This window comes from Lepisosteus oculatus, chromosome 13 (assembly GCF_040954835.1).
Source record: "Lepisosteus oculatus isolate fLepOcu1 chromosome 13, fLepOcu1.hap2, whole genome shotgun sequence".
NCBI lineage: Eukaryota > Metazoa > Chordata > Actinopteri > Semionotiformes > Lepisosteidae > Lepisosteus > Lepisosteus oculatus.
The window spans coordinates 37,037,971-37,065,079 of record NC_090708.1 but is presented as its reverse complement, the minus strand read 5'-3'; the positions used below and the strand labels follow the sequence as shown (position 1 = coordinate 37,065,079).

General features: G+C 34.8%; 1 protein-coding gene across 2 annotated transcripts; it reads left to right on the top strand.

Annotated features, from left to right (window-relative positions):
• Window positions 1–955: 955 nt before the first annotated feature.
• On the top strand, window positions 956–26,029 carry efnb2a (ephrin-B2a). Of its 2 annotated transcripts, none has more exons than XM_015361839.2 (5): window positions 956–1,606; window positions 11,748–12,031; window positions 19,559–19,651; window positions 20,111–20,224; window positions 23,098–26,029. In XM_015361839.2, the coding sequence occupies exons 1-5, from the start codon at window positions 1,482–1,484 to the stop codon at window positions 23,487–23,489; spliced, it is 1,008 nt and encodes a 335-aa protein (XP_015217325.1). In that variant the 5' UTR covers window positions 956–1,481; the 3' UTR covers window positions 23,490–26,029. The 2 variants fall into 2 exon arrangements, with proteins under 2 accessions (XP_015217325.1, XP_015217324.1); XM_015361838.2 differs by having other exon boundaries at window positions 20,111–20,230.
• The last annotated feature ends 1,080 nt before the right edge of the window (window positions 26,030–27,109 follow it).

The following is a 27,109-nucleotide window of genomic DNA, read 5'->3' as shown; positions in this document are numbered from 1 at the left end:
TCTAATGAAAAATGTTTGCTCACAACTTGGAACAGCTTCCTAAGAGCACTATTTACGGTTTTAAAGACTACTGTTACAGTGAAACTTTTTTTTGTTAAAAAACTACAGTATTCTATTTAGAGAAAAACATGTGCGATTATTGAAATAAATTGATCAAAATATTATTAATATTGTAAGTATTAAAGTGTTTTTTTAATGTGCACAATGCATTGCAATGTAAACACCACAGAAAGTAAGCTAGCGAATGAACACGTTTTCTAAACAGCCTAACAATAGTAATAATAAAAACGTGAAATTTAGTTAAGTATTTGAATAACGTTTTAAAGCGTTGTTTCTTCTTATGAAGTTTCGTATATTCTATATCGTCGACTTGACCAGTCGCTCTTTTCTCCTATCAGTCTCATTTCATTAAAGACTTGATGTTTAGTCATAGGGAAAAAAAAACATGTATTATCCCAGATCTCAGCACTTTAATAATATAACACTGTTCCTTCCGCTTATTTCAAATAAGAAAGCTGTCAGTGGAAATATAGACAAACTTATTTTTTTCCTGATAGAATCAATCCAAATCCTTGAACTGGAATATTAGGTTTTCGAGTTTTAGGATTATAGTTAGTGAAATTATAAAAATTTGAATGGCCTGTTTCAATCATAATTGTAACAGTTTACTGAGATTTTTACCCATTTAGATTTCATTACTCGCATTCAATAATCTGTTATCTTTTCAAGACTCTTAATTGGGAAATGTACTGTATGTAATATAATGTCTTGGTTCTATTCTTCCCATTACATTTTAAGGTGCTTTGCGCTTAAACCAATTGCTGTGTGTTTGGTTTGATTGACTTAAGTGTTTTCCACTGAGCAGAAAGACCGACCCAATGAGAGACGACGTGGGCGGAGTTCGTAGATAGAAATTGCTACCGAGTAACCACTCTCACTTTCAGTTACTTGTAGCTAAGATTGGAGGTAGCACACAACAGAGCTGCTGTTCCCCACCCCCTCAGTGTCGCAAGGGTACGCTATCCATCTTCATATGTTACCAGCCAATAAAGGCGGTTTTGTTAAAAGCTGCTTTTATTTTTTTGTGGAGAAACATATCTACGGGATCAAATATCTACTGCGCTCCAGGAAACCTTTGCACCTAGGTCAATTTTTCTTTGCACACTGGACAAAAACGTGGATATATAACATCTTTCTGTTGTTGAAGGACATCTGCAGCAGTTCAGTCTCCTGTTCTAAGGGTGGCCGCATCTGTAAAAAGGATTAACACCCCATGATCTGGAAGAGACTTCAGGGCATCGTTTTGGAACAGGATCTGTCCTATATTTATGATCATTTTCATCTTTGCAAACGTGCACGTTCACTTTAGAACTAATTCAGAAAAGATCCTTTGGTGGATTCGCTACTCTTTAAGGATTAGGAATATAGGAGTTTATTCGGAAGAGAATCATTTACGTCCTGAGTGGGAAGGGTGATCGATCATGAAAGCAATAATGAGGGATTCGACTTGGAAATACTGTTTTGGAGTTTTGATCATTGCCTGCAAGGTGGTTTTGTCCCGTACGGCGGTTTTGGAATCCATCTACTGGAACACTACGAATTCCAAGTAAGCCTTTTTATATACATATTTTAACTAAAATCCCTGAACGTGATAGGTGTTAGGAGATTACATATTACCCATTAAATACCTTACGTTTGTAATGAGAATAAAACTATTACCAATTTCAGTGTCTGTAGTGTTATGATGACTGTCAACCCTCCAAATAAATGCTCAGATTGATGGAAACAATGAAATCTCGGAAGTTAATCGTCAAACACAGGACTCATTCATATAATCCTTTGGAAACGACAAAGGTTCACCAATTTTGAGAATAAATTACACATTTGTAGGACGGCACATCATCCTGTACTTTAACTCTGTAAGCATTCAGATCAAAGGCTGTTCAATTAATTATTTTATTTTAATGCATCTACAATTGGTATTTGCAGTTCCAATAAGTCTGCGCACTTCGTCACATGCATCACAAAGACTAAGAAATGTCTAAGAGAACTGCGCATGCAGTTTTCATACCTATTTAAACACAATAAAACGATAGAGTAAGTTTAGTCATGTACCCATAGAAAAAGCATCTCGATTCAAAAAGTTATTTTTTAAAGCAACCAATTTTGAAATCGACGTTGTGTTTCTAGAAATGCATGAAACAACACTCTCATTTTATTAAAGAAAAAGATGGTGCAGTTTGATTTATACCAAAAAAAAAATGATTGTCGGTATCGCATAGAAATACATGATTTTCAAAGTTTAACAGGAGAAAAGGAGAAAATAATGGATAACGTTCGGCGTTTTGCATCGGGATGCAGATATATTTTCTTTAAACTAGTGACTCGATCATTTTCAGTGAGTGTTAATACCAAATTATTACTTTCGGTTTTTCTGTCATGTGGCTAATGGAGAAGCAACTGCAAAGATAACAATCACTGCTTCTAGTCCTCAAAATATGTAGGCCTATATAACCTTTGATATTTAGACACCGGTTGTTTGTCTATAGATATGTGTTTCATTTATATTTTCTTCTGTCCAGTGGCAGTAGTATGTTAACACCAACATATCTTTTGATCACATTTATAAAGCATTAGTTGTAACTCCTGGCGACCACAAGCCAGAGACAACGTAATATAATTTACTATATATATAACAATTATAAACCTTATAAGACATCTTTGGAATGTCATTCGAGGAGCAAGCAAAATGAAATAGAAGTTCTACCTCCTACAACAGTAAAGCGAGAAAAAGGTAATTTGCTCAGTATTCAACTTCAGGGTGTCTAAAGGTTAAAAATGTCAAACTTTGAACACGGCTTTTAAATGAATATCAAGGATGTAATACAGCTAATAGTCACCGTCAATACCAGTGGTCTCTGCTTGCTCTATTAAAAACAAACCTACATTTATCAGCCTGCATACAATGGAAATAATGTATTTGTAAAAAAGCATAATGCATATTGTGTTATTGAGCCGAAGTCCGTTTGAATACGTATTGGATATTCCTCACATGCTTTTCCATCATGGTTGCTAGAAGGGTACAGGCCCAAAGGACGTGTTAACAAGGTATGTACTATGGAACGCTGTGTTACCGGAATATTGGTTGTCGTTAATCATCCATTTATATATAAAGCAATGAGTTTATGACTTACTCTATACATACTAAAGATATATGGAAAGTCAAGTAAAACGCTCGTATTCTGTTGAATATTCAAGGAGATTGGTTATATTTGATAAAGACCGATCTTTCCCGTAAAGAAAAAAAGCGATATTTGTATTGATATACTATATATATATATGTCTTTATAGACTAGCATTAAATGGAAGATCACTTAGAAAATCAAAAAATGCATTCAGCGTGATTTTATCTTAAAGTAAATTTATTAATCAAAAGTTCGTTGCCTGGGCTGTCGGCTTGGGACCTGGGATAGTTCATGATAACTTGATAACATGATAACGCAGTGGACGCCAGTAGACACTTTAAGGGCACGTTAGTTTTCTTTATAAAATGTATTTTTTTCATTAATTGTATCTATGTATATCTTCGTTGAATATATATTACATTTAAACCAACAACCAAAAAGAACAAAATAAAAAAGGCCTACACCAAAGACAACTTTAATTCAAATGAGCCAGTTACTATCAGACCGTGTTTGCCATAGTTTTCGAAGACATTATAAAGTTGCACTTTTTTTTAAACAAAAATTCCTACAAATGCTAAAGTTTTACATATCACTTTATCTTAGCGGTTTGACCTTGTTTATTGGCAGTGAACATGCCTTTCTTAAGCCTTTCCCATGTTTCATGTTTGTGAAGATTAAAAAAAAGTCCAATACCACGGGAAACTGCAAATGTATCCCCAGAGCATAATCTGCTGAAAGAAACACGTTTGTGAAAATGATCATATTGATACTTTTTTACACGGAAAAATAGAACATATGTTAATAAGTGGAGTAGATCTTTAAATTTGAAGTCTAATTGCAGTCCAAGTGTATGCCGTGCCAAACAGTACAGATGCACCGATCGGCTTTTCACACTAGTTGAATTAATTTTATTGCATAGGTCTTGGTGGGTTATCTAAATGAGGATTCGGTGCTGAATCAATAGCCTCTTGATCTATGCAGTGCCCTTTGGTTATTTTGTATGATGTGACATGGAGAACTGCAGAGTAAAAGGTAATACTTCAAATGCAAGTTCTTGGCATTCAGTGGTAATGATTGTCTACATTTTTCTTTGCTCTTAGAACAGTGAAAATTAAAGACTGAGATTAATATATTCAATTAGGCTGTGCAGTCGTATCACAACCAACTGATCCATAAACTACCATCGGACAATGGAAGGAACATCACTCTATTCTTGTTCAAGAAAGTTTTGCGTTCTAGCATTCACCTAGTTCCTAGTTTATAACGCGAATAGAAACGGCTCCGTCACAAACCAAGTTTTAAAAAGTATTACAAAGAAACCACTTAAAATACTCTTAAAAAATAATTGATTTTTTTACGCCGACGTTTGTAATTAAACTAATCATTCAGTTTTAGTTATCTAAAATCTACATTTCCTTCCGGCAACTGGACAGATTTTCATGTTGCATAGAATTTATTTTAACCGTCAGTGCGAAGAGACTGTCTTAAACCATTTACATCCATGAACGCCAGAAAGAATCGTGATTTATTTTAGTTAGCAAAAATCAATATTCTTTCTTTAATCATAATTGTATGTGCGGAGATGTCTATTTTAGCATATTATTTTATGATCTACCCTGCTGTTTAGAGCCCTCCTTAGAATGCCTGGTTTGCATTAATTTCTTCTTCAGAATTCTAATTCAGCCACTTTAAGTATGGGGAAGCAACATTTTAATAAATCTTTTAACTAGGTCTGATGAGAGTCTGAGACTCATTGTTAATATATATATATATTTGCTTCTGGTGATGAAATGGTTTAATTCCAAATTTCTCAAAGAAAGTCCATATTTCCTTTCTGATTAATATTTTATGTTAAGGATTCATACATTTATTAGAATATTTAAAAAATCAGGATTGGGGGGGATTTGAATTGGATACAAATCCTGCGGTTCTTTTGTTTAAAGGGCGCCTGAATGGACAAAGACTAAAGATGTTCCGTCTATTGTAAATGAAATCATTAAAACCAGAGCCATCCATCAGTTTAATGCTTATTGTGAATTCTCTTTACTTAACAGATGTGTGAACTCTGTAAAGACTTCCCTGGTAATCTGTTTTGTAGTTCACAATCAAAAACAAAGAGGGCCTGCTTTGCAAAATTTGCTTTAAAAAAAAAAGTAAATCGACCTCCAGCCCCAGTTAATAAGGAGATTACACTGCAGACCATTTCTTTGTAGATGTAATGCAAATTAAGAACGGGGCACAAAGGCGGATCCAAAATGAATGAAGCAGAGTTAAAAAGGCCTAAAGGAACTAGATGGCGTAATCTGATTGTTTTGCAATGAAACCCCCATTTTCTAGCTTTCAGGGGAAAATGTTCAATCCTCCCATTTTTGACAATGTATGGATAGGTAAAAGGGTGCTTCCATAGCAACATATAGAATAAGTTCATGTTCAAGATGACGTATTCGGGGAAAGAGGCAGAAAGGCCTTGCCCGAGGCTGTAGGGTATTATGTGGGAAATGAACACAACTCAAAAGCCAGTATTAGTCTATAAAATACCATGCTGTGGTTTGGGATAAGGTGACAGCCAAGAAAAGCTTTTCAGTTCTTGCTTACTGGGTAGAATGGCAAAGGTAGCCTAATGAAAGCTTTCTTGCTTTCATTAACAAACTATATGATTAAATCTCCATATTGGCCTAATTGTTTATCAAACATTTTTTTTTTCATTTTCCCTTTTTAAACCTGTGCTCTAGCCTTAGATGTTCAGGGGATTAGGTGCATATGGGGGATTTTAGCTTTTATCTGTTTATCCCACAGACTGAAACACGCTGAGGGGGAACAGAAAATGCAGGGAACTGGGAGAAAAACGTTATTTGAAAATAAAACTTTCTCTTGGTTCACCCATCCTTTATTTCTTTTATAAAAAGAAAAACAAATATCAAATGTTTATACTTTACCAGGGTAGAGGCAAAAATAAAATTGATCAGAACTCTTTGTAGCAAATAGCTAAGCCTAAAAATGTTTTGCCAAACCTTTATTAAGTTATAACAAATTAAATATGCTTCTTATGTTGTACCTTTTTATATCTAAAGTATTTTTTGTGTTCAGAATGCATAATAAAACTTGTAAACTGACGCTAGCAGCTAAACATTGTTGCCTCTGTTTCTATGATAAGGAAACTGAAGAAAAAATGTTGCAGTTCTTTTTTTATGTGTTTGGAGTCCTTGGTGTGAAGGAGCATGTAATTGTTCCATATAGGTTGACAGTATAGCCCATAGAGTTAATACACAGGATATGCAACCCCAGTGTGCTAAAGAAATCCTGGTAGATTATTTTTATTGATTTAATTCAGCAAAAGATCTGCAGTTATGGGTGAGGTCAAACTTTACATTTATCTATGTTACAATGAAACGATGGAATAAAGATAATCATGGAGATTCTTATTTTAGTTATTTGAGTTCTTTGTCTTTAGGTGTTGATTTTTGTTTAATCTTCAGCAAGAAATTAAAAAACAACTCCATTCCATGTATGTCAGTTGCAGTTCATTTCTAATCATTAGGTCACTTGCAACCAAGCACCTTAATTTCTACATTTGACAATGATTGGTAATGGCCCATTCAAGCAGGTATTTTCTTGTTAACAAGAAACAGAGCGAGATAAATGTCCAGCAAGCCCTGCGCCTTCATCAGCCATCAGCCTTTCAGATGCAGACTGCTGCATATTTATGGTGGGGACATGAAAAAGGGGGGTCTGAATTAGTGTAGCCCTCCACATTTTGTTTAAACCAGAGTTAACGTGATTAAAGACCTGAAAAGATAAACAGGCTTTGTTTGCCCCTGCTTATCAAATAAGTAGCTTCTTATTGTACCTGTCATGTTTATTTTTTTAAAGTTTTTTAAGTTTAGGGAAAGGAATTAATGATTGTTCTGCCAGTTCTGGAAACATCACCTTGCATTTGCTTCAATGGGTACACTGTCAGCAAAATAATATTTATATTCAGTGCCGAAACAGTACTGAAAGCTACAAATCTGTGGTAATGTAGATTTATCCATTGATATTTTTACACATAAGCTAACTATTTCTTGAATGTAAAAGGACTTCTCTAAGTTGGAGACAAAATAATGCATTTGTTATTTAAATGTTTTTAAATGCTTTTTTACATAAGCCTTAGTCACAGATCAGACCACTGCTGTTCTAAACACTGTCCTTAATGAACATTTTCTAATTTGTCCACGTTAGGCATCAAAGGTTTGTATCTTTTTGACAGTTTACTTGTCTACTTTTTTCTCATTGTTGTGAACTTTATACCTATTTTTTGGCAGATCAAGGAGGCATTTTATTTTTAAAAACATATTTTATACCTCACCATGTATACCTGTGCACATTTCATTCTGAAGTGTTTTAAAGGTTAAAGGTTCATCGTTGCTGCTGTTTTTCTGAGACATAAAAACTGTAGAATCAAGCTGTTCTAATATACTATGTATACATATGTATTGTACATGCATATGTTCATCTCAATTTTTAAAAATAGATAAATATCATGAAAGTCAAAAAACATGCTTGACTATCAGGAATTTTTCAGGCAATTAATATAATGGGTTATTCCTGTTATACAAAGGGTGGATTAAAACTTTTTTACTAGGAGCCATAAATCTGGCTGTTGGCCTGATAGGTTATTTAAGTATAAACCCTTTCTGTTCTCCTTGCCTTTTGCAGATTTGAAAGATGAAGCAAGGGGAGCTATGACACTTTTGAGTACTAATGTTAAGATTTCCAGCAGTGGAAACCTTATGTGTGGTTCTTAAGATGTTATGTGGCAGCACTTGATATTGCCATCTGTTTAAGTCATTACCACTAGACCTGAGAACTTCAGAGGATTTCTTATCCTTCTGTGTGTATTTTACTTGCCACAACCCCCTGTCAGCAGTTAATTTTGTATAATGTTAATAAAGGATGTAAACTGAGACTATTGCAGTGGTTTAAGAAAAAAAAAGTCCTGCTTGTACTGAAGAATGGTACATAGAGAGACAGGTTAGAAAAGTAAACTACTTGCCCAACGTTAGTTTTTTGGTGGGGAATTATACTATTTTGACATTACATTATTTAGTTGTAACAGATGTAATCCATATATCTATGCCCATGTGTGTTGTGGTGGGTAGAAGTAAAGCTTTAGTACTAGTTACTCCACCTTTTTCTAAATGCCTCTCATCTCAGATGCAAGTGATTGCTGAATTATGTCTGAGCTCTACTGCACAAATACATTATTGATAAGGTCAAAACTAGAAATTATGCTTTTATTTCTAAGTGGAATTTCTTGAAGCAAGACATTTTCTTCAGATAGTTTCCCTATCATAACTTAATCTGGCTCTTTTATTGTCACTAAACATAGTAGTAGTCATTTACTTTGATTTGCAAAAACCTGATTGCTGTAACAGATGACAGTGAGCTTATATGAACATTTAAAAAAACAGGAAATACCTTGTTTGGCACCTGAAGAAGGCTCCACAGTCGAAGTGTTTTCTTTCTTCTCTTTTCAGCATGGAATAAATATATTACTTGTTCCTTTGCAGCCTATGCATGCTGACAAAGCTACCCACATAAAATAAAGTGCCCAGCTTCAAAATATTTTTTTTTGTGTAATCTGTGTGCCTCATAGACAAGATATGTATAGATAGTTTTATAGTTGTTTAATGTCATAGGTCATATTTGGCACTTCCCCAATAGTCCTCCATGAAGAAAGAAGACGTATGTAGCCCATGTATTAAATATAATATTCTAGTGAAGGGATTACCTCTCCATGATTTATACAATGAAAAAGCTTTAGGGAGTATGATGTATTTTTATAGCACAAGCTATCATGAAAATATGCTGTGGAAAATTTTTATATTTAGCCTTTTGTTACAGTACAGTGGAAGTCTGAAGATGAAAATGAAGAGTTTCCATTTTGTGTCCCAGACAAACACATATTAGAAGTTAAGCATTACCACAAACAGTGTGCGAGGATAGTGTTACAAATGGGGGGTAACAAAACTGGTGAAAATCAGGATTTGACCAAGCGGTTTAGTCCATAAGTGAAATAATTATTCATAACCCCCAACTTGTAAGTGATTTCTAGCAATATAACTGAGCAGTTGGTGTAATTGGAGGCACGTGAATTCTTTGTGCTATGGCACAGTTTTGTTGAGAGGATAAATAATCTATGCACACTTGGTCATACACAAGTTACTTTATGTACATTATAAACAGTATTTACAAACAAGGCATTTCAGAGGCCTAACATTCTGGTCACCCAGAAAACCCCAGACTGCTACTTAGCATTAAACTCTTAATGCCTACAGAGGCAACATAAGAGATGAGCTGCCTTCTAACTAAATACAATGCAACCTACAGTTAAATCTCTCTCTCTGCACCCCGGATGCCACAAAATCAATGGGAGCCTATATCCCTATCCATAAAATGCACCCTAAGCAGGAAAGAAATTTCTAACTGTGGAATCTTTTACCCAGGAACCCAAGTTCCCTAAAAACACAGAATAGCATGCTCTCTAACAAGGTTCAAATACTTAGCTTCAGTCAGGTTTGGTATGGATGATCATGAAACCTGGCACACGCTTTAAGTCCCAACTCTCTGGACTCCTCTCTCTTCTCCTTCCTTGCTTCTGGTTTCTTCCCCTTCTTTTTCTCCCTTCATATGATCTTCTATTGTGTGTGTCTGTACTGCTCTTTGCCAATCATTAATCCACAACATAACTAGGTACACTAAGGTAAACTTTACAATGATTTTTGCTCAGGGAACTCCCCCAGACCTTAGCAAACATTCTCTCTGCTTTGAAGTAAGAAGTTTTTACTCTTCAGAGTGTGACAAACTTTAAAACCTAAGAGACACTTCTCAGTCACCTAAAGCTGTAACGATACCCAATCTGAAACCGCAACCAAATCATTTGGATAAACTTTTAGTTAAGATATTTTCATTTAATTAAAGCAGATAGTGGAAGATATCCCATGGGTGGTAAGGTTTAAGCAGGGCTCCAGACTAAAATAATTACTTGGGAGCCACTGGATCCTAAAATGAAACATTTAGGAGCCAAATGACTTTTTTAGTCGCCAAATCAAAATCAAAATAGTTTATCTGCAATGCACCCAATAAACTCAGCAAATGCAGTATCATTATCACACATCTTTGATACATCCATTCTGTTCTTTCTCATTAGCAAGATTTAGGTGTCGTATTTTGTGAATGTTAATTGCTTACGTACGATCATGTAGGCTGTATTAAATTTCATTTTCTTTTAAAGCCTTTCTTTTCATAGCCGCGAGACACAGCCCGGGCTAAAGGCGTCTGCCTTGGGGTACACTTTGCAATTACACAATCACGAGCTTCAATCAGTATGCTTCTGACTCTCTGCATGTTTTTTTACCGTTTCTTTTTTTTAATGATTTGTCCCTTTGAAAAACTCAGTTTTCCCTTCAACTTCCTGACCGGCTTTAGAACAAGTGTCACAATACATCATTTGTTTAACTTTATCATCCCCAAGCCAAGCAAATTCCTGAACCCACTAAGTTCTGAAATGCCATTCACACCTGTTGACGGGTGAATCAAACTCTTAAAAAAAAAATCTGTAATTTTACTCTTCTTGTGAATTCCTCTGGCATTGCAGTTTTTTATTTCTGTATCTATTTTTCATCTGTGATTCTTCATACCCCATTTTTGTTCAGATGTAGCAGAGCTTGTAAAAGTAGCTGGAAATTAAGGTATTGTTTCAAGTAAACATGAGAATTTACCAATGGATGTGTTATTGCCATAATATATCTTGTACTTTTTCTTCTGTTGCTTTACTAGTATAATGTCATATCCTTTGTTTCTGTTAGACCTCTGGTTTTGATATCCTATAAGGCAACTTTTTACATTTATTTTTAGGTTTAAGTTGCTTTATTCGTTCTTGGTTGTACTTGGTTGTAATCACCTATAAGGCTTTACATGGCTTGGCACCTCAATACCTGTCTGAACTTTTATCGCCCTACTCCCCACCTCGCAACCTCCGCTCTTCAAATTCTGCCCTCCTTACTGTCCCCCAAGCCCATCTACATTGTATCGGCGACAGGGCCTTCTCCTGCTATGCCCCCAAGCTCTGGAACTCTTTGCCCAAGGATATCAGAGAGTCACCTTCTCTAAACTCCTTCAAATCCAGACTCAAAACCTTCTTCTTCAGAAAAGCCTTTAATTAACTGGTTCCATTCTTCACCCCTCTGCTCTTCTTAGTACCACCTTCCATTGTCTCCTCTATTGTTATTGTTGTAATTGTAATTGTGTCCTATCTTGTGAAATCTTCTTATTTATTGTTGTAGTCTTCTTATTTATTGTTATTGTCATCCTGTAAAGCGCTTTGAGAAGCCACCTTTAAAGGCGCTATATAAAATAAAGTTTTTTATTATTATTATTATTATTACTGTATATAAACAGGTAAATAATTATAACAAACATTTTGAGGGCATTCCTTTAAGTATTTGAAAATGAAGATTAAGTAAATGAAGACTCCCTTTTCACCTGTTCCTGTTATAACCCTTTTTTCTCTCTTCCTCCTAGATTCATTCCTGGACAAGGATTGGTTTTATATCCACAAATAGGAGACAAGATGGACATTGTTTGCCCAAGGGTGGATTCTGGTTCTGGGGAGCAAGTGGAGTATTATAAATTGTACATGGTTCCAAGAGAGCAAGTGGAAAGCTGTTCCATCACCAAAGCAGACACACCTCTACTGAACTGCGTCAAGCCTGATCAAGATGTTAAGTTTACTCTCAAATTTCAAGAATTTAGCCCAAACCTGTGGGGCCTGGAATTTTTAAGAAATCATGACTATTTCATTATATGTAAGTATTTTTATTTTCAAGCATTTAAAACAATTTAATGTGGGTGGGGAGTCACCTAAAGCTGTTTTTGCAGTGGTTTCCAACTTCTTTGCTTGTCTTGGCTGCTTTGCTAGTGTAGTAGGCACAAGCCATCTGTTTTGCATGGTGGCACAATTCCAATTACCATGGAACTGATATTATGTGCAAATTAATAGACATGTATTACTATCCATGAAGCCACAGAAAGTGAGATAGTCCCCACAAATAAGTAAATTGGTTAATTTTAGATGGATGATATGATGATTTCCACATAGTACAAATGACTTTTTTTTTAGAAATTAAATGACAATCTCTTGTAAATCTAAGGGTGCCAGTTATATCTAGTCCATTTTCTCCTCTTGAGTAGCTTCATTTGAGAGAAGTTTAAGAAAATAAAAAAATAAGTAGTAATGAGAATATATAGAAAGTACAGGACTGCAGATATGTGTTTATTTACAGAATAAATAATTTGATGTACAATGCACAAAAACGAGGTTGAAAGATTGAAAGAGAACATTGCCTTCTGGAGGTTGTTGGTTAAAATAAATGTTAATGTCTAGAGTTGTTGTTAATGCTGGAATAAGTTTAAGAATAAAGTTAAATGTACCAGATTTTCATAAATGTGGAAATCTGTCTGAAGAAAAACAAAAACTTGAGAAAAGAACAATTCATTTTTCTCTTAAGAAAAAATAAATAATTCTTAATTTTTGCAAATTTTGGGTTTTACACTTGATTTATTTTTTACAGGTGAAAAAATCTTTGGATCTTAAACTGAATTAAAACTACATTTTGTAGATTATCCTTTTGCAAAATAGAAGTAAGAGGAACAGCTTGATAATGCCTAAGGCTTTGGAAAGGTGTACAAAAACCTTTTGTCAAATAATTACAAAGTGTTCCTGCTTTCCCTAAAAAAAAACTCCTCTTACCTGTAGAGAGAGACTTGGTGAAGATAGACTAAAAATAACATGCCTTTATTTGTTTGTAGTTCCCTGCCCTTTTTAGTTAGCAGTTAAAATTTCAATTGCTAATATGCACAGTGAAGTACACTGGTCCATATGGTCCATAGTATGGTGACATTGGTGATGGGACTGCATATAACTACTTTTACTATGATGTCGTGCACAACCCATGATACTACACAAGGATTAATTACAGGCAATTGGAGGTGCATTATTTTAAGAACCTGTTACTCTTATTCCTTAGAGAAAGAACAATTTTAGAAATATTCACAATTTTCTTTTAGATCTCTACCATGTGTTATTACCTGCTGATAAATAATATATATAGAAGTAACTTCAAAGCAGAACTTACCCCTTTAAAAACTATATTAAAGCCTTTATTGTTGAGAATATTTGAAAAACATGCAGTGGGTGCAAATGCATTCTAGAAATATCAGTCTTATTAAAAACTATTTTCCAATGCTTAGTAATTGAAGCATGTACTTAATTGCTTCCTCTCTTCAAAACAGATATGTATTAATCTGAAATGTATTTTTTGTTAATGTGTGGAGATTATAATTTCATGAATTAAACATTTCATTATTTACACTATTTTGTGTACACTTCAGTAATGAAAAGGTAAGCACAAAGTATCCCACACCTAAGCCATAATCATTCAAATGCATTTATCTAATTTGAGGTTTTAGATCATTAACTTTTTACTGTACAACAGTGCTGCATTTATAACAGTAATAAAACCAAGATGTAAAAAATAATAATAATAATATTTCACCCTGCAACTCACAACTGGCAACCCACTGAAGCTAAGCAGGTGTGAGCCTGGTCAGTACCTGGATGAGAGACCTCCTAGGAAAAACTAAGGTTGCTGCTGGAAGAGGTGTTAGTGGGGCCAGCAGGGGGCGCTCACCCTGCAGTCTGTGGGTCTTAATACCCCAGTATAGCGATGGGGATACTATACTGTAAACAGGCACCATCGCTTGGATGAGACTTAAAACCGATGTCCTGACTCTCTGGTCATTAAAAATCCCAGGCTGTTTCCAGGCTACTCGAAAAGAGTAGGGGTGTAACCCTGGCATCCTGGCCAAATTTCCAGTTGGCCCTCACCAATCATGGCCTCCTAATAATCCCATCTATGAATTGGCTTCATTACTCTGCTCTCCTCCCCACTGATAGCTGATGTGTGGTGAGCGTTCTGGCACACTATGGCTGCCGTCGCATCATCCAGGTGGATGCTGCACATTGGTGGTGGTGGAGGGGAGTCCCCATTACCTGTAAAGCGCTTTGAGTGGAGTGTCCAGAAAAGCGCTATGTAAGTGTAAGCAATTATTATTATTATTATTATTATTATTATAAGATGTAAGAAGTAAAGAAAATACACTCTACTAAGGATGAAAACATAAATACATAAAGGGGGAGTTATAAAATCAGTAATCTAATGTGTTTGTGTATGCAGTAATAGTTACAGTGGGAAAATAATGCATTTTTAAAGTTTCCACTATTTTCTTCATTAAAAATACAAATTTGCAAATTCACCATTTGCAGAGACTTCAAGGCACCCAACCCTCAATAGTACAGAGTTTCTACTATATTTGTGGACAAGGAAATCTGTTTCTTTTTATTCTTACAAGGAAAAATATAATGTAACAAGACTAGCTGTGTTGTAAATTGGTATTGGGACTGTATTGTTAGAAGATCTTTCTCTCTTGCATGATGTATCCCATTACTTACAAATTTCACTTGGTATCAGTTTGTACATTCTAAAAATTTATCTTGCCTGCTTGTTTAGTGATCCATATTTATGACTGTTCATTGCTATCCAAGTGGTGGGAGATTAGGCTTTCATGTCTGAAAGTAACTGGGGCTTGGTGCCTGGTGTTTTGCTAGAAAAAGGTTTAATGAAAATGTCATAGTTTTCATTTTGACAGTGTAGTGTCCAACTGTATAGTACATGAAAGGTAAATTGATCTGATCTAAATTAACAAGTCTGTTTCTTTTGTTTTGTGAATGGGTTGCAATGAAGGTACAGTATTATTAAATCAGGCAGGAAAATTGCTCATTGGCTACACAAATGACTCCCTTCTCTTATATCATGCACACCCAAATAAGCTTCAGTGGCCACAATGTTATGTATACCTAAAGGTGTGGTGTTTGAATTTTGGTCACATAAATTGCAGATAATAAAACAAATTTTCTCATTCTGCTGTGTTATATTCTGAACTCTCGAAGCAGATTAATTCCGACAGTAGTGAAGTCAGAACTCGTGAATGAACTCCAGCAGTAATGTTTTTATGCTTCATATTCATTTATGGGCAATTATCAGGTTATTAATAGCTTTAGTAGCTTTCATTATGAAAATAGATTATTTTATTGTTTATAATGTTGTAGGCAAAATAGTATGTAACACTTGGGTAAAAATATAACACTTAGGACTCAAGACCTTTTAGTTGTGGGTTCAAATCCCCAAAGGAAAACGTCTGTTTTCCCCTTCATTCAAAGTGTTTCAACAAATGTACTTTACTGCTTTCCAGGTTAGAATTGTTAAAAAGAATTTGTTCTGAGTTGTCTTACCAGGGAAATAAGGGAATCATTTTTTAATCGATAAACTTTACTGCTTTTTATAGTTTTGATTTATAAACCTTACATTAAAGTAGATAACATTTGTATTTGTCTTAAAGAACTAGAAATCCTGTTTAGTAGTAAGAAACAAAGTAGTTGACATTTTACCATAACCATGTGAAATTAATAAAGCAATTCTGTGTAGCTGCCCCTGATGCCTCACTGCTTTGTGAAAATGTTTTTTTTCCTTCCTATGTACTGAATTGCATTAAGCAGATGTTTGACACTTAGTTGATGTTAGAAATATGTTATAGTGGATTGTTGAAGGTTTTATTATCCTTAAATGCAGTGGGTTTGAAGACGGTGGGGAGAGTTAGCTGCAGTATTTAATCTCCCAGTGAAAAACTTGTCATGTGCTGAATCTCAGACATGTTGAAACCATCATGGAAAGGAGCTGGTGTCCTTGTCACACACTCGTTGCTGTGGGCAACGTCTTATGGCTGATTTTTGTAAAGAGACAATTGTGGAGCCTTAAAGACTTTGCTCATTAATTCATGACAGTTGGCAGCAGCATTAACTGCCTTTACAACAGCTCTTGACAAAGATCAGCGTTAATGGGATACAGTTATAGTGGAGTTTGTTGCCTGCTTTAAAACGTTCTTAAATGGTAAGAAGACCACTTTCCTATTTTTAGTAATCGCCAATAACAAATATGATTTAAAATTATTTTTCTAAGAAAGTAGCAAAATACAATAGAATATCTTTAGAATTACTAATTTGGGTAACATTCACTACAGAATTTCAGAACAAAGTAAATAAAAGCAATAACCTGACTGAAAATGACAGGTAGGGTGCAATTCCTATCATTCCGAGTTTTGCCCTGTAATAGCTGAAGGATTAAAACACGTTTAAAGGAGTATTATAAATATATATTTAAGAAACACTTATCTACTGATATTCTTTCCACCAAAATAGAATTTTAAGTCCTGAATTTTTAATCAAATATACTATGACTATCAAGAGTATTATTTGTAATGCAATGTCCATGATTTTCCAAACATTATACTTGTACCCCAGTATGTGCCTTTATGAGTAATCTCTATTGACCTAAGTTCCATGTGCTGCATGGAAGTGTTGACTAGTGCTTAATTTTTCAGGAGAAATTGTCAATTCCAGTGACAGAAATTTAATTAACTTTATGCTCCTTTCCCCTGTGCTTCATTTTGCTTACATAAGTAAATCTCCACAATCAGAACAAACTGGAAGATCCTTTCTTAAAGTGTGTGAAAGTAAAGTTTATTTCTAGACATATGAGTCTCAAAATATTATTTTACATCTGTATTCTGTTTCTGTTTCATTTGTGAACAATTCAAAATACTGAAAAATGTATTGCAAGATGTAAATTTAGAAGAAATACTACATTTGTCATTTAATTATTTTTAAATTTCTGTGACTTAAACTATAAAGTCCTTTTACAGGACTGTACCAAGGGAACCTCAAATATCTGTTCCTGGCAGTATAACTAATTTGGTTAATGAAGAGGAAATGGACTTTGTCATTGTTTGGTATAATGTGTTTTTTGGGGCTTAGTCTGCAGTGAATTTAAGAATGAGCAGTAAGATGTTAAGCTCAAACAGGTCCTGCTTCTCGTAGTGCTAACATTTTTTTTTCTTGAAGCTTTACTGACGTGCAGCAGAAATAAAAACACAAGATTATAGCAGTATTCTATGGAATCCTAGATGAATGAACTGAAGCAAATCCAAGCTTAATTTGGACCTCCCAGGTTTTAAAATGAATATAAATGCAAAATGGTTGTAGGTCATTCCAATCAATAAACTTTATCCTAGCAATTCACAAAAGGGCATTGACATTCTTGATTTGAAATTGTGGTAGAAATTACACTGCTATTTTAAGAGGTTTGAGCAGATTCTCCTGGAGGACCAGGTTTATATTTTCTTCCAATAAAGTGATAAGGAAAAGACTTCAGTAGGACTGAAGCTGCAGCCTTGATTCAGTTGCTTATCTTTTTCCAGTGAATAAAGGCCAATAGCGGGGACAAATTCCGCTTTTCTCTGTCTGATTAGATCTGCTACTGACCTGATGGGCTATAAGCACTGTGAATGCATGCTGTTCGACAGTCGCTAGGGATGCAGGGATGCATATAATAATGTAATAATAATGTTAATAATGTTTCTTTATTAGCCCTCTACAATTTCTTGCATTAGGAATTCGTCTTTTCGCATACCCCAGCTTTTTTTTATTTTTTTATATAGCAACCATCAAATTAAGACATGTTAAAAATGTATCTGCCCAAAATATAAGAAGGAACTGTTCCATTTCAGTTTTTACACTGTACATACTCTATCCTCGATAGTTTACCATCTACATCCTACAGGTATTTACTAGGATCTGTTAGGGTTGCCTGCTGAAAATAAAATAAACTTTCTCATTAATGTGTTTTAAGTCTTAAGACTTTTTATTGCACTTATATTGAAATGTCTCTGCTATATTAATGATACCATTGATTATGTAGCATTTTACTAAGAAGCAATTTCAAACTGTCTTCCATCAAGCCATTGTTAGTGAATGCTATTGTTTGTTTCACTCAAAAGTCATAAATTGTAAAAGTGTTTCATAGCATGAAATTACCTGTAAGCTACTGAACAATTTGGTAATGCTGCCAAGTTATTAATTTCTGGTGACTTTTTTCTGTAACTGTTGCTTTTGGAATTGCAATAATAATTATTAAAACTCTTAACTGTAAACTTGGGAAAAAAGTGCTCACCTTGGTACTCTAACTTTGCAATTGCAAGTTGCAATTTGTGAACATTTTTCCTGTTTTTTTAAAGTAAAAATGGTGAATGTTGTGCCTAACCAAGGACAGGGACTCTTTGCTTAACTGCAGTAAATCAGTAGTGTTTGACAAAGTACAGTGTTTTAATGAGAACACTCATAAATCTTGAGGTTGAAAATTAACGTAGAGGTGGTGTGGGACGGGGTCTTTTTATTTAGAACAGTTATCAGGACATCTATGTCCAGTGTGGAAATGTGATAAATGGATGTTGCTGTTTTCGTCACTCTTGCATTGAAGTTTTTTAAAAATTTCAAAGTTATATATACACTTACAGTTGGATCAAGAGATTGGTACAATGTGAGGTGAATGCTTAATGCCAGAGGATAGTATTTCCACTCCTTTTCCAATACCGGCTTTTGAAATTGCAATCTTCTCTTCTCCTGGTGTTTGCAGTGTTCCAGAGATCAAGAATATTGCTAGTTTTTTCACTCTTGCGGTCTGTTGGTATGGAGGTATTTTGCTTCTACTGAACTTTTTCTTTTTCAAGGGCAACTGGAAGTAAGTCTCTCTCCCAGCAAAAACTGAGACATGAAGGGAACAAACAGGGTGATTGTCAGAGCTGGTGTTAATGACAATAGAGAATGGTCTAATGATATTCTTATAATTAAATCTGTACAGTTAAGTGGAAATTATATAACTTATAGAATGCAGCTACTTTATTATTTTTATTATTACATATTCAATACTTTGGAAATACACCTGGATTTAAATGTATTCTGCTTTTCAGAATCATGTACATTGTCTTAAATAAACAGTGTATAAATGTACGTATTAGATTAACATATTTTTCCAAGGCATCATAGTACAGGCTAAGAAGCCGTCTAACTGCAGGATCCAATCTAATAACCATTTGTTTACCATGTAATGGTCATTTTTTTTTTACATATTACATGTACCAAATGGACTTTATAAGTTAAAGGAACAAGTAATAGGTTTATTCCATGCTGAAAAAAAGAATAAAGAAAACACAACGTTTCGGGTGTATTTGTAGAAATCTTAATTATGCTGCGCTTTGTTCAGACAGTTGTTTGCTACAAAGGTGTTTGCGTGTTTAAAACTTTTTTCAAACATTAATGAAGAATGCCAGTTTTTTACATTATCCATTAGGTTTTGAAGCTCATTCTTCTTTTGTTTTTCTAGCTACATCCAATGGAACAATGGAAGGTCTAGAAAATCAAGAAGGAGGAGTGTGTCAGACAAAATCCATGAAGATTATAATGAAGGTCGGGCAAGGTAAGAATTTTGTTCAAGCTTTTGAATTTTTTGCTTTGATTTTGGAGGGTTGCTGGTTTTTATTTTTGTTCTTATTAATATGCTATCATTTATTACAGTACCTATAATTATTATAAAACTACTCCATCTTGAAATGCTTTTATATAATTGAGAAGAAACCTGGTTGCAAGACTAGCACAAGCTTTATGTTGCAGCATGTCAGCTTGTTTTATGAAATTGACATGTCATACGGAAAGGTTTCCTGTTTCTGTAGCAGATGGCCTGACCTGTACACTAATGCAAAATAGCCATCATATTAGCATATTTACGTTATGAAGGCATATGAGACATGCCTGTCAGTTCTGGGCTAAAATTGCAAAATTGTACTAAATTTTGCTCAGATTATCAGATTTATTTCCTATACTGTCTAACTGTGAGTTATTAAGTAACTCATATATGAAATGTTTGTTTTCTTTCTAGATCCTAACGAACCCATATCACCAAAAGATTACCCAACTCGAAATCCACCAAAACACCATGACGGTGAAAAAGACCATGAAAACGAAGTAACGAACAACGCTGAAGACAAGCCTGGTAATGGTAATGATTTTTCTTATTATTATGATCTTTTTATTATTATCAGTATATCAGTATCATTATTATTCCAGTGCTGCCTTAAGATGGCTACAAAGATGGCTATTTTTCATAAAATAGTTTATTCCTGGTGAAAAAATTAATCAGGCACAGTTTTCTTAAAGTTAAATCATTTTTTGATTTTCAGCAAGCTAAGTTGGATTGAAAAAATGTCCATTGGCACACTGAAAATGTGTTCCTTATCATTGCTAGAAATATGAAATAATATTTGGAAAGTTTATTGTTGTTGGAATGAGCAGAATACTGAAGTATTACTAGCAACATCAGTGTAATAGGTTGCAAAAATAATTGTTGCATTTTATTAAAAGAAAGGCTTGGCTTGGAATGCTATTAGTGAAAGAATGTACCTCTCCTCCAATCAGTGCTGAACCACCTGTATGTCATTGTGAAAACTGTCAAAAAGCAAATGCCTTGGTGAGCGGGTTTTTCAAATTAACATTAGTGACAAGGATTGATGTTTCAGGCCTGTCCCATCCTGTACCACCCGTATGTTTCCTGTCTTCAACCTGTCCTGTGATGCTATTTTTAAAATAACTCCTGTCTCATGATGTACTGATAATATGTATCTGGTGTTGCCTTTAGCTTCAGATGTAGAAATTTTCAGTTTGTAGTTTGTGCAAACTGCAAATACCTTGTTAAGAGACATTTAGTGTATTTTGATGCATCTCCCCGCCTAATCTGTCTGCAAAACTGAGCACTCTCCAACTTATTTCACTGTAGTGTCTCATTTGAAACTTACGTCACCTCACAATAAAAGAAACACTGTTCTCAATTTTTAAAATAAGGTATTTTAAGAATGATTAAGAAGGATTTTCTTTTGTTTTTCAAGCTACTTTATCATATCTGTTGACCTTATGATTGAAGAAAATTAAAAAGGGTAGTCAAGCAGTATATTAACTTAAAATACAAATACTAACTGGTGCATGCATGTTCAGTGAGCAGAGTCAACTACCTTATGTAGTTATTATATTAAAGGCTAAATTGCTCCAACATGTGCCCAAAAGTACTAACGGAACACTGGTATGAGCAAGGTATGAATATGTATGAGCATTTTTTCTATGAATTAAGAAGTTACCCATTACTTAATGTTGGTCTTTGAGCTTAATGCTAGAAATGGAAGATTAATGCAAGATGATGGTATGTTACAATAATGTGTTGATGGTATTACCAAAGTATTTCTGGAAATTATCAGAAGCTACCAGCTCCACAACTTCTTGCATACTGTAACAATCTACATATAAGTGAACATCTGGGTCTAAGGATCCAATTTATTTTAAAAAATGAATTCAGATTAGTACAGAGTAGTTGTACAGAGTTTAAGCTTTTATTAATTATTTAATTTTGTCTTTGTGTTATTAAGCATAAATATGTAATTCATTATTAAAATGCTTTATGGATGATGATGTATATATGAGTGTGAGATGTGTATATACATCTACCTACTTTGAATCACTTTCATTAAAGTTATTTGGCAATACCCACTCTAGATAATTTATTTTGGGTTGGCTTTTACATGCTCCCTGACACTTTAATCATAAAACCCTTCCACATAAGGGATATCTAAATTTCTCAACCAAGATTGTTCATGTGCCAAAAGGTGAAAGCAAATGATTTTGGAAAAATCAACTTATTTCATAGACCATATAAAAGCAAGGAAGTTCACACTTTGAAACTGACAACTGGTGACTGTGGTATATGAAATATGTTTTGTTTGATAAAAAATATTAGGTTGTGCAATACCTGAACAGAAAACATCTGAAGTAAGCACTTCTGATTTCAAGGCCAGAGCGCAAAGCAGAAGACTGCAAATAGGATTTAATTTCCTTTCTAAGGTGGATTTTGAGGAAAACTTCTCCTTAATTATCGGAGACTTGGTTGATGCAGCTTACAAATTTTAATAACACAGAGAAGTGAATTTTCACTAGTAACTTCATTCAAGCACAGCTTTATTTAAACATAAAAATAAATCTCTCAGCATGCTAAAAGTGAGAAAGATTCCTTGACTGTTTTTTGTCTGAAATATTTAATTCCTCTGACATTCACAGTTTGTGCTAGCATGCCTGTAAATCTATTTTGGCATTGTGTTCCCAGACATCTTTAAGTGAGAACACATTAAATTAGTCTTTTGAAGTATCTTGTGAAATATTCTTACAATAATTGTGTAACCTAACAAATAGGCAGATGCTAATACACCCTTTTTAGAGCTTCAAGTCTTAACACTATGGTTCGTTCAACTCCTGTGCAACAACAGTCTAAGAGAAAAAAAAAGCCTTAATTTTATTTTACAGATCTTCCTGGACTTGCAGAACATTTTGTGAAGATGAAAATAGGTTACCCAGATGCAGAAATCCAGCAGTCATCCTGCAATAAAAACTATTGCTGGAATATGTGCAAAATATATTTCTTAAATATTCTTGAATGGCTCCTCTGTGACATCTTAAGTCACATAGATTTAAAAAAACAGTACTAGCTGTTTTTATACAATGGACAGAGTCAAATTGTCCTTAGATAAAAGTTCTTCAAGTTGCCAACTGCCATCTCTGATTCTCCCAGTTTAGTGGATGACTGTGATGGAAAAGTAGTGGTACTTTTTGTAAACAAGTGAGGACTATAAAGGACCCCCTTATTTTAGTTACTAAATTAACAGTTGAACAGACTCCTGGTGATTGACACACCAGTTACTTCAATTTGGGAATGCAAAGTTCAACATCCTTGAACTTAAAATTCAAGGTGACAGTAATATTTTATTTCTGCTGGCTTGGAGAGACTGAGAATGATTGCTTGTCATGTGCTCTTTACTTTGTTTTTTCTAGGACCCAGGACAGGGCCCAACAATGATAAGGAAGGACAATCATCAAGTATCATTGGCTCAGAGGTAGCACTTTTTGCAGGAATTACCTCAGGCTGTGTCATTTTCATTGTCATCATTATCACATTAGTGGTCCTCCTGCTGAAGTACAGGCGGAGACATCGGAAGCACTCTCCGCAGCACACAGCCACCCTTTCCCTCAGTACACTGGCAACACCTAAGCGAGGGGGAAACAACAATGGCTCTGAGCCAAGTGACATCATCATCCCACTACGAACTGCAGACAGTGTGTTTTGTCCCCATTATGAGAAGGTGAGCGGAGACTATGGACATCCAGTGTATATAGTTCAAGAGATGCCTCCTCAGAGTCCGGCAAACATATATTACAAGGTTTGAGACACATGGTGAAACATGGTGATGTTGTCATTGTATTTTTTCTTTAGAGGATTATTACTTTGAAGAACTCCTGGTCAGCAGCTTTCCAGATGAGCTATTTGAGCTCTTGTTGTGCACTAATAACTGACTTTAAACAATGAGACAGCCTCAGAAATGAAGGGAGGATGAGTGGATCTCTGTGATTTCTTCAGTAAGCTCAAGGAAGGTATAATGACAGAAATGAGCACATTCTGATTAATATTGTTATTCACTTCTCTACATGGGACATTTGATGGAATATAACTTAAAACAGTGATTCATAAACAGCAACATGAGGCTCTGCAAGCTCCTTATGCTTTACCTCTGGACTTCATACTAATTTCTTCAGTCTTGCTTAATTTGTTTGAACCTCATCTTCTCTTTACCCACTACCTCCTTTCATTATTCTTACTTCTGTGACGTTATCTAGAGGTTTGTTTTGTGTTTTTCAGTATTCTTCACACAAAAATTGAATAGTGAACAAAACACATATTTGCATATTGTTGATCATTCCACACTATGGGCACACTGCAATGGAGAGTATCAGATCATGCAGAGGGTTATGAGGAAGATGGTGTTTGACGATAGTGTATTAATGGAGTCTACACTAGGAGGTCATTTGTGAATTTCACCACAAAAAAGGATTCCTGCCTTCTGAAGTGGTAGCCTGTTGCAAACTTAAATGAGAGAAGTAGAAGTTGCAGTACCATGCAGTGCAACCAGCAGCAACATGGGCCGCTACAACTATGGCAAAAGGTGGAGGATGCCACACTTTGTGATTGAAAGATGCAGGATTTCTCAAGCATCTCCTAGGGAGAAATGCTGAAACATAATGGAAGGACAGCCAGAGGCAACACTGAATGGTGGAAAAAAATGGCTTTGTGTTGCCATGGCAAATGTAACTGTAGGTACAGGCAATAAGAAAACTGCCTTACTGATGATTTAAAGAATCCTAGTCTACTTTTGCTAAGTAGACTTAGGTACTTCAGTGACTGTTCTGTGAGCATCCTGCCGTGCTGGTGCTGTAGGATTCACAGCAGTTTGTTGGTGCTCTGTTCAACATAAGCACAGGAATAACTTGCAAGATTTTTTCTTTTCTGATAAAAAAATGTACATTTAAGGGGAGATAAAAGATTTATTTATGAATTACGTATAGAGCACAGAATTTACTGAGTATAATAAATAAATAATATATACTGGTAAATGCACATTATGCAAGCTAGGTTATCTTTTTCAAAAACCCTATTTTGTTATTCTTCAAGTCTGAGCTGCCTTTCTTTGGTGATTGGAGGAAGTCTGAGAACAGTCCTTCACAGAGTACATATGATCTCAAAATAGCTGAAATCAAGGTAGAAATGTTGAATGAATTAATTAATGCATTAATATTTCCCTCACGTTTATTTTCTTGTTTGATATATAATTTCAAAATTCATCCTTTGAATTTTAAAACCTTTACTTTTACTGTGGAAATATGCAAGTATGTCAAGTGGGAAAGAGGGAGCAGCATTGATTCCACTGTTGCAATTGATCTAGGTTTTTGAACTTTTCCTTTATTATTAATTAATATCATATATCAATATATAACTCTCCCAAGAAGAATACCCTAGCATGTACAATTTGTGGCTCTGTTAAAGGCTGCCATGGCTGCAAATATGCAATTTTTTTCTTTTCATCCACAGAAAGTATTCTTAAATCACGGATAATTATTTACTTAAAAAATAAGGTTGTGTGACTCTTAGTTAATATTTTCCAAAATATCAGTTTTTTGTTCCTTTGACTTGGTTACTGTGAAAAACCATAACAAATGTAAATGGAAAGCAACCTGGGAGTGAATTGCTTTTGGGTTGATGGAAGACTGGTGCAGAATATGACAATCCTATTAACGTATTTAAAACCTGGAACAAAATTAAAACTTCAGGTTGTTACTATAAATGCCTTGCTTGTATGGTCATCCCTAGTCACCTGACTTTTAAATTTTAAATTTAGTTAAAAATAATGTAAATATGTTAACATGTGTATTGTATGTGGAAACTGGGTTGTTAAAATAGCCTTATTCACCTTTTTAGGGAAGAAAACTAAACACAGCAAAACAATTTTTGGTAACCAGCTTGTGTAAATATTAAAATGTTTTTTATAAACTCTTAAGTGAGATGTTTTGTATAAAATCTGAATTTTTTGCAATGTATTTTAGCTATAGCTTGCTGTAAAGCAGTGTCATTCTGTTCCCCTTTGCACTGTTTTAAAAAATTGTTTAAAAAAGAAAAAAAAAGTTGCCAAACTGACTGCTGCATAATTGTGCCATAGGTGTTTACCATAAATATTTATTTAACTTTTTTGTCCAGTTTGTAAGTAACACAGTATTATGCTTGAGTTACACCCTTTTTCCTTTTTTACTTAGTCTGTCATAGTTTCTAGCTTTTAGTTCCACTTTGCAGTTACAAATGGCCAGGCCAAAAAAGAACACATTCCACAAGTCTGTTACAAACTGAAATTGTTTTTCAATAAAATGTTTTTCCTATGGACTTGGCATCATGTTTTTTCTTATCAAATAGATGATTGACATTCTAAATAATAATATGAAAACGGTTACAAACTAGAGGAGGGTATTCAGCATATTTAACTAGTTTCCTAGTTAGTAGCCAAGTTATTTTATATAACCATTTCTTGAAAGAAGACAGAATTTTGGCTCTAACATCATTGCTAGGTCATGTGTTCCATATGCCTAAAACCAGTTGTGTAAAGAAATGCTGTTGCTCCTCTGTTTCCTGATTTACACCCAGGAGCTTGATTGTGATGTAAGCCTTTGACACTTAGCGAAGCACTCTTAACTACTTCACTCAGTTGAGTTAAAAATGATGTTGTGAAAAATAGATTCAATTGACAGTTCTGAGACTATTGCTGCCACTATTTATAAGCATTGTGAAGAAAAATGGCAGTTTTCACCACCACTTTTCTTAGTACTGTGTTGGTTTGCTTGGCTTTCTTGAATATTACATGATTTATTTTGTTATATATTTCTCGCATCTGGCATTATCTGTCTGTAAAATTGGGGTAGAATATAAGTGAAAAATGAGTCTTTCTTGTATGGTTACTAATAACTAATGGATCAGAGGAAAAACAATCTAGGCTCCTCAGCTTGGGACTGTAATTAACTACAGTCGTTATTTCTTAATATTTCCTAATGTATAGAAATACAGATTCTTATCTGTTCAGCTTACCTGGGCCACACTGAGACCCAATCTTTGACTCCTGGAACAATTGATTATTATGGTCATCATTCTTTCTCCATGGCCTCTTCAAACTCCTCCCATGTCCAAGCCTTTCGCAGCAGTCCTTTTATCTTGCCTGTACCTCTCGGCTGAGTCAGGAGAACCTCCCAAAAGCAATTCCCGGAAGGCCACCTTCTTCAGCTTGACAGCTTCCCTCACTTCTGGTGTCCACCAGCGGGTCCTAGGGTTGCCGCTGTAAGAGGCCCCAACTGCCTGCAGACAACAGCTCTTGGCAGCTGCTTCAAAAACCGAAGTCTTGAACATAGTCCATTCAGACTCAATGTCCCCGGCCTCACTCTGACCATGGGAGAAATTCTCTCAGAGGTAGGAGTT

Excerpts from the sequence above, each read along its gene's own strand:
- efnb2a (XM_015361838.2), top strand. The coding sequence starts at position 1,482 with ATGAAAGCAATAATGAGGGATTCGACTTGGAAATACTGTTTTGGAGTT. Across the intron at positions 12,032-19,558 it reads TCATGACTATTTCATTATAT|CTACATCCAATGGAACAATG; the intron begins GTAAGTATTTTT and ends TTGTTTTTCTAG. Across the intron at positions 20,231-23,097 it reads TGAAGACAAGCCTGGTAATG|GACCCAGGACAGGGCCCAAC; the intron begins GTAATGATTTTT and ends TGTTTTTTCTAG.